This window comes from Rhinopithecus bieti, unplaced genomic scaffold, assembly GCF_001698545.2.
Source record: "Rhinopithecus bieti isolate Rb0 unplaced genomic scaffold, ASM169854v2 scaffold_1853, whole genome shotgun sequence".
Classification (NCBI taxonomy): Eukaryota; Metazoa; Chordata; class Mammalia; order Primates; family Cercopithecidae; genus Rhinopithecus; species Rhinopithecus bieti.
In genome coordinates this window covers 5929007-5937408 of record NW_016804151.1, presented here as the reverse complement: position 1 = coordinate 5937408, position 8402 = coordinate 5929007, and the positions used below count along the sequence as shown (strand labels likewise).

The 8402-nt window shown below is 63.9% G+C and overlaps 1 protein-coding gene across 1 annotated transcript in view; it reads right to left on the bottom strand.

The window, feature by feature from the left end:
- Positions 1-8402, bottom strand: part of MLLT1 (MLLT1 super elongation complex subunit) — a 74408-nt gene that overhangs the window by 4084 nt on the left and 61922 nt on the right. Inside the window, 3 exon segments of the mRNA XM_017866871.1 lie at positions 2302-2410; positions 3816-3903; positions 8016-8157. Coding sequence (XP_017722360.1) covers positions 2302-2410; positions 3816-3903; positions 8016-8157 — 339 coding nt within the window.

Here is an 8402-nt window from a genome sequence, read left to right as displayed (position 1 = left end):
CCCCAGGCTCAAGCCCCTGTCCCCGCACAGAGTCGGTGCCTGAGCCCACACACCCCCGACAGCTCCATTCAGCTCTGGGCAGGAACCTCAACTGGAAAAAAAATACTGTGTGTGCAGCCACCAAAAGGAAAGCACCCCAAGAAAACCGGCCGCCCAGAGGCCCTGTGGGGGCTGCCCGAGCCGGCCCGGGGCACCCGGGCACAAAGTCCCCCAGCCAGATGGGCTTGCTGGGCTGTGGTCCTCTGACTTGGTTCTGTGGCTTTAACAAGGGGAGGAGGAGCTGCCTGCTGAAAAACCTGCCGGCTTCTCCCAGCACTGCCCTGCGGCTTCCATGGCCGCCCGCCCTCGGATGCTCCCGCAGCCGCCTGGCCCTGGTGTGCTCTGGACGGCAGGCCTGCATCAGTTCCAGAGGCCCGTCAGTTACAGCGGCCCCCGACCCTAGAGGGTGTGGTCCTAAACACGAGCATCTGGTGGTGGGGAGAGGCCCAAGCTCTCAACCTCCCCCACCCTGGGGAGCTCTGCCTCAGTTTCCCCATCTGTGAAAGGAGGCTGCCATGACCACACACACAGCCTAGGCCCATTTTTCTCTCACTATGCGTGCCTGGGGTCCCGCTCTGCCAGGGATATTTTGGGCTTGATCCAGTGAGAGGGGCCCCTGACAACTAGCACTTCATAACACGTTTAAAACACAGCAAACCCCAGGCCTCCCAGCGAACAAGGGGAAAGAAGCGCCTCGAGTGCACTGGACTCCCCGCTGTGCAGCACCGCCATTGCCCCTGTTCCTAGCCTGCTCCTGCCCCGGCACAGGCTCCGTCCATCTCTTAAACTTGCCCCTCAGTGGCCTCAGGCTGGAGCCACTCTCTGCAGCTGCCTCCCGACTCTGGCGGCTCCAGGTCTGGCTCACGTTGCCCATGCGACGCCCCTGCCTGCGCTCCTGCCGGCCTCTGCCCCGCATCCCACAGGTGACTGGGATGACGGCTGGGAACCGCTGCAGACTGGGCTTCCCAGGCAGCAGACCAGGGTGTGCGGAAGCTCCGATGGTGCGGCCTGTGCGCTCCCTGTCCCAACAACGCAGGGACAAGGCCGGCAAGCCCTCACCCAGGGCCCACACAAACACACAAATGTTCCAGGAGGAATCAAAAGGCACCTCGCGTGCGGCTCAGTCCCTGTGCCGTGCCTGCCAGCCCCTTTAGAACCAGACCCTATGTCAGCCTCTCTGCGCTCATGGCTCTTGGCGCAAGCAGAATCCACCCTGAATGTCACTGAACGAGGTGGGAGCCTGCTTCCAGGTCCTGTCCTGGGGACGCCACAGCCCTCCTCGTGTCTAGAGGCTAAGTCCCTGTCAGAGTCGTGGGCTGGACCTCCCACCAGCAGCTCCCCTGCAGTGAGCCACTGCTCCTGCTCTGTCTGCGGTGGGCGGGAATCCCGCCATGTGCCTCTGGCTGCACATGGAGGACCAACCAGGACCTGCCGCCCAGCCTGCGAGAAGGTGGCTTTAGTGAACAACAGACATCTGCAGGCGCCGGTGAGGCTCCCATGCACCTTGCTGGGTGCAGGCTGATAACCAGCCCTGTCTTCAATAGAAGCCACTGAGGCCTGGAGGCCTCAGCCTCACAGGAGGAGGGGCTGACTGCCATCTCTGCTATAGCTTTGGAAAAGCCTGGGCCCCTGCCCACTGAAACCTGTGTGCCCGGGGCCAATGCCCACACGTTCTCTGCTGTCGCTGGGCTGGAGGCCGAGCGCGCGGAGCTCTCCCAGGTGGGGTCACACCAAGGGTCCTGCATATCCCAAGGATGCGCTCGGCACCCCTGTGCCTCTCGGGGAAAAGGCCACAGGCAGCCAAAGCTGCTCCCACACTGGGTGTCCACTGTCCCAGGACGGGGCTCTCCATGGATCCTCACCCGTGTAAGGCAGGTGGGAAAGGACTGGGAGTCTTCTGGCCCAAGAGCAGAGCAACAGGCTTGCTCCCCTCCCCCCACCTCCAGCCAGGGCTCCCTCCTGCACCCCTCCCTGCCAGATAGCCTACACCTGCCAGCGACCACGAGGTGGGACGACACCCAAGGCCCCAGATGGGGGCAGCCCTTGAGGCCCTCAGCCTCAGGGACCAGGAGAGGACACACAGCCCCAGGCCCACCCCAAGGGCCAGGCTGGACTGAGGCCACCTGGGGACGGATCCTCGCTTTGGCCCTCCCAGGGGACCCTCCAGTCCCAACCCCACCTCCAGCCCCACAATCACTGCAGACCCAGCCAGAGGCGCTCCGGGTGGCCGCCTCTGCCCACTGGCTCCCGCCGGGCAGTCACCTGGAGTCCCTCCCCGGGTTGGCCTTGCCGGCAGCCTCCTCGCCTGACGAAGAGTCATCCTCGTCGGACTCCTCAGACTGCAGGTCCTCCACCATGGAGCGCAGGGGTCCTGGGGAGGCGGGGAGGGGAGGGAGGGGAGACAAGGGCAGGGCTCCGCTGAGCCTCCAGGGTCCCTCGCCCATGAGGCCACGCAGAGCTTCTTGACACTGGTGACCCCCAGATGCACACGCCAGCCCACCTGGGGGTCCCTGTGACCATCTCCAAGAACTGCCCCACACCGGCAGCCACCCCTTTCCCCAAGAACCCCTGGCTCCCCATCCCTCCCTACCTTCCTGGCCCTGCTCGCAGGCCTCAGGGGCCTGGCCGGCAGCGGGCGCGCAGGGCCCCTCCATTGCTGCAGCCGGAGGAGAGCTCAGGGCACAGAGATCAGAAGCTCTGCCGAGAGCCCAAGGGAGGGCGAGGGAGCCACAGCCCGGCTCGGAAGCTGGGCCTGGGGCCACAGATCTCTCTGCCTGCGCCCTACGCCGGCCTGCCCACCCCCTCGGTAATCCCCTCTGCTGCTCCCAGTCCACCGTCCTCCCCTTTCTCCAGAGGCACACGGTTCCAGTCCCCTACAGACGGCATCTTGGTTTATATTCCTGTTACCAAGGCAACAGAGGGACACAAAGCCCTCAATTACCTTAGTCACATGATCCCGCTTCAGTAGGTCCCCCTCCCTTCCCGGCAGATAAGAACACTTGGAGCGAGTGTGGGCTTCAAGGGCCCCATCCCCCAGCCCCCTCGGCAACTGCACGGCTGAATTCCAGGCCAGGCTCCCTCCACAACCCCGTACACGCCTCTCCCCCAGCCCCCCTGCAAAGGATTCCAGGCCAAGGGGGAAGGAGGCTCCTGCTCCAATCCAGGAGTGGAAACGCTTCTGGCCTGGGAGTGGGTGCTGGGGTCTGGGCTGGGGCTCAGGGCTCAGGGCAGCTCTCCCGCTGTGTCCTGCAGGCTGCCTGGTCTCCAGGGCCCTCCCCACTCTGGGGCAGGCTGGAGCAGGCCTATGCCCTTTCGCCAAAAAGCCTTCCCTACTCAGGGTGGCCTGCCTGGAGAGGGAGAGGGCATGCCAAACACTCCGGCAGCAGGAGACCCCGGCCATCCACAGGCAGCCAGCACCTCGGTGGCCCTGGGGAGCGGGTGGGATGGGCAGAGGAGGTGATGCCGTCTGCCCATGGTCCCTAGCAGCACAGGGAGGGTTCTGGCCATGGGCAGGGCCCTCACCAGCCTGGCTCCAGGCACGGGGTGCATGCCAACAGCCACCACAAGGGGCAGTGCCCCAGGCCTGGCTGTAGATCCGGTTACCTGTTCCTGCTTTGCTTTTAAATACAGACTCTCCCAAGCCACGAAAACCCTCCATGTACAGATCTGTAGGACCCACCCTGTGCAGGCAGCGGACACTGAGGAATGCGCATGCGGCCTGAGCTCCAGGCCCTCCCCGGCCCCATCTGTGCCCCCTGGCTGCTCTCTGTACACACCTTGGCTGTGGTTCTGAGATGGCTCGAAGTCCGAGTCTGAGCTGGAGTCTGAGCTGGAGCTGGAGTTGGATGGGCTTGACTGGGCAGACTTCACCCAATGGCAGGGCAGGCAGGGAGGGGAGAGAGGGAGAGCTGTCACCTTTTAGCAGAGACAAAGGGGGCCCCTCTGGCAGTGGTTATGCTGAGTGGGTCTCCCACAGACACCCCCAGGGTCCCAAGGGTACCCAGGTGTGCCACTGAGAACGCACTAGGGAGCCAGCGCCCAGGCCATGTGATGCCTACAGCCTCCCACGCCAGCCCTAGGACACCCCTGGATTCTTCCCACTGAGGGGTGTCTGGGTTTCCCGTAGCGCCAGGAGATCTTGCAGACCACGTGGGCTCTCCTGTCTACCCAGGCAGGTGCACAAGGGACTGGGAGGGAGGCTGGGGCAGGGGCCTGAAGTCCCACAGGTGGGTGGGCCTTCATCCAAGAGGGCAGGCATTGACTGGTGTCGCAAAAAGGTCTGGAACAGGAAAGCTGGGTGTAGACACTTCTTGTTCTGACCCAGCGCTGTCCTGGGGCTCAGGGGTGGCGGAGAGCTCCATCTCCCCACCCATGTGCTGCTCCTACCGCCAGCTGCCCGAGACACTGAGGAGCGTGTGTGCACAAGGGACAGAAGCCATGGGCAAGCCTGGCCCGATCCGCCTCCTCCTCCTGCAGCCGTCCTTCCAGGCTCAGCCACCAGGGGGCAGTAAAAAGCCACAACAAGGACACAAGGGGTGCGATGCCAGGGCAGAGGGTGGCAGTGCGGGGCAGGCGGTTATGGGGCAGAGGTTCAGCTCCTGGGTGGATGGGAGTCAGGCACTGCAGACACCTGCACGGGGAGGGGCCCACTGTTCCAGGCCCACATTTCTGCCAATGGGCTCATCCCAAGGGGTGTGCCAAGGGACGCAGCGGGCCCAGGGCAGCCCCCTCACCTTGGGGGCCCATCTGGTGGAACTAGGTGACTTGAGCCCCTCAGACCAGTCCTCTCCAGGGTCCTCCCTCCATCAAGAGGAGGCAGCTGGTCTGCTGGATTCTGGCAGGGGCTGCTGCAGCCACCAGCCATGCAAGGGAAGCCACAAAAGGAGTGCTGAGGTGCTGAGCCAGTGGGACTCAGGACCTTGAGTGCCTGGGGGCCCCCCGGCCCCTCCCCCAGCATGTGGATGAGGGGCCCCACGAAGGCCCAAGGCCTCCCCATGCAGCAGGTCCAGACTCACCCTTGCCTGAGAGGGAAAAGAGGTCTCTCTTTCCAAGGGTTTGCTGCAGCCCACCCCAGCCCCCTCCTGCCCCTCAAACTAGCCCCTGCCAGTGCCCCTTCCCACCAGCACAAGCCCGCTGTGGTGCCCATCAGTCACTGCCCACTCAGGCCACCTGAGTCCTGAACACATATCCCAGAGCGTCCAGAACCCCCCTGGCTGGGCCTTCCTGGAGCTGTGTGATGCACAGCCTGGACTTGTTCTCGGGGGCCAGGGGTGAGTAAGAGGTGACTGAGAGATGGCCTATTGAACCCCAGCCTTCTGACCAGCAGGCCTTGCTACTCAGACCAAGGCCGTCCCATTTTTCCCAGTGCCTCAGTTTTCTCAGCACTGCCAGCTGCCTACACACGGAGACCAAGGCTCGTCCTCCCTTGACCTCCGGATGGAACCCCTGGGGCAGAGGGGTGGGCACCAGCCTGGAGGCAGGTGGACTGGGGAAGTATCCAAGGTCCCGGTCCCACATCCCACGCACTTTCTCACTAAGGGTGGGGCAGGCGGTGCAGTTCAGGCGACCAAAGGAGGCTGTGCAAGGTCAGCAGGGATGGAAGCGGGGAGGGTCCAGAGCCCCGAGAGGCCTCCTAAGCCTGCCTGGGCCAGGAGTCCTGGCGCCGTGCCGGACAAAGGAAAGCCAGTCGGTAACACGCACCCCCTTTCCTTCCACCCAAATCCAAGGGGCAGCGAGGAAAAGAATCCAGAAATGGTCTCAGCCAGAAGAGCCCTGAGGTGGTGTGGTCAGAAGGGCCACCGGAGCATGCCCAGGGCTTAGAGGGAGGGCGGAGCAGACTGGGTCCACGACTGGCCTGAGGGTAGGCAGTACCGACCCCGACTCCAGATCCCCAAGGGCCAGGGAGACCCCAAGGCAGCAGCTGGAGGACATGGGAGCTCAGCCTGGGGACTTGGCCCAAAGAGCTGCCCTACGAGGGTGGGCGTGGGCCGGACCCCAGCTGGGGCAGACTCCTCCGATGGCCGGTTCTGGTAGCACAGCCACACACAGCCTCCAGGAGGGGCGGCCCAAGACCGCCAAGGGGAAGCCGAGGGGCCAGTGGTCTGGAAGGCTGACGTGCTTCTTCACCATAGCAGCCTGGGCTTCGGCAAAGCCCCCGGGGGAGAGGCGTCAGGGACTCTGTGCTGTTGGGGCCTGGGTCTCACTCCCGCACAGACCTCGGGGCGCTAAGCCACATTGCTCAGAAGTCTCTCAGCGTGCGGGACGCTCTTCTTCAGCCAGGAGGAAGTCCCAAAGCCACCGCCAGCAACTCCAGCCTCAAGGCCACCCAGCCGCTCTGAGCAGCAGTGTCCTAGGTGGCAGGAAGCTCCCCACAAAATATTCCAGCTGTTTTACAACACTGGTGGCGGGAGCCAGGAGCCAAGTCACTCACTGCTGGGGGCCAGGCTGGGTGAGCAGAGCGGAGTGGGCCATGGAGCCATCTTGCTGCTGCCCAGCGTGCTGCACACCCAGCCCCAGGTGCCAGAACGCCTCGGCTGGAGATGCCTGGCCTGGAACTGCATGTCACCCAGTACCTATCCCTGACCCTGGGATAGAAGGGAGGGGACAAGCACCTGCCCAGGGCTGTGGTTGCTGCCCAGGCAGAGAAGGGGGCAGGCTTGGTGCCCAGCAGGCACCACCAGGCCCTCCCACAGCTGCGAGGGCTACTGAGACGGCCCAGGACTTCTGGGAGGTGGCAACCCCCCACCACCTCAGGGTCATAGCAGACGGTGCTGTCTTCAGCCAGGGCCAAGCCATGGGGAACACTGGGCACTCAGCCTTGCCAGCCCATGTGTGTCTATGAGCCAGGATGCACTGTCACCCAGAAGCTGGATCGTCACCCCCAGCCAGCCCTGACACCTCCAGGAGGGCCCTGGGGGCAATCAGCGCTGCCCACATAACCCCCTCTGGCTTTGTGGCTGGGACCTGCGTTCAAAGCCCCAGCGGCTTTTCAAAGCCTCAGCAACCCTGAGGCAAAGCTTCCCCTTGAGGGCAAGCCAAACCCACAAAAGGCCCCTGAGGGCTGGGGCTGGATGGAGGTGAGGGGCCCAACCCTCACCCATCCATCCATCCATTCACTTTCACCTGGCCCAGTGTCTGCTGTCTGAATGTCAAGTGCCAGATGATAGCGCTGGAAGACACCACTGCCATCCCAGGCCCCAAACAGGGTCTGGCCACAAGACCATGAGGTGATTACCGGCTCTTGTGGCTCAAGTCATGTCTGATGCAGTCCTCAGAGAATGTCCGGACGCAGTGCTGTGGGGCAAGCCCGCAGCCTCTCATGGTGACAAGGCCGGTCCCTGAGAGGGGTCCTCGTTCCAAGCTCAGACACCGGTGGGGACAGATGTGAGCATCTCCAAGTCACAGCTGTACGTGATGGGTGTGGGCAGGAGGGATGCTCTTGACCCCACCAGCCACCTAAGAAGGGAGCCGGGCACGGCCCAATTGCTCCTCATGGCTAGGGGCTGTCTGAAGTCCTCATCATTAACCCTCCAGACAAGGGTGAGTCTCCCAGATGCCCTATTAGCAGAGGGAGCAAGCTCCAGGCTGGGCTGACCGCACCATGGTCAGAGCAATTGTGAGACATGCTTGCCCACTGGCACCAGGGCGGCCAAGACCCGCACCCGTGCAGGGGGCTGCTGGAGGAGGGGAGCTCAGAACCTCGGGACCATGCCATCATGCTTTACCAGAACCACCCACAAACGCCACCTAGGAGGCAAGGAGGGTCTCCTCATGAGGCAGACTTTTATCACCTGACAGACGGGGAAACCGAGGCCTAGTGAGGTGTGGAGGCCCCAGGTCACAAGGAGCCAGTGGGAGGAGCGGCTGGTGAGACCTGAGGTCCGGGCTCAGATCCCACCGCCTTCCACTGTTCCAGAAGGGAGGCAGGTCCCACCACACTGCCCGCACCTCGCTGCCCTGCCCCGGCGCTCACTCACCTCGGACTTGAAGGAGGCCTCGTCCTCTGAGTTGGACTCCTCCACCTCCAGGGCCTTTTTGGCCTCCCGGGACTCACTCTCGGCCTTCACCTTCTCCCCTCTGGCGCTGCTCTTGTCCTTGGCCGGCTTCTTGTCCGAGAAGGAGGAAGAGGTGCGCGGCGAGGTGCCTGGAGCACTCCGGGACCCCTTCGAGCTGCTCTTCTTCTGCTTCTTGGCGCTGGGTTTTGGCGAGTCGGCGGTGGCCGGCCGCTTGCTGGAAGCCCGGGGTGGGGTGGGGGGTGGGGGCGGGGGCCCACCCTTGGGGGACGTGCTCTCCAGCTTGGTCTCTTTCAGGGCCATCTTGGGCTCCTTGAAGGCAGCCTTGGGCGGTGGCGCCTTCTCCTCCTT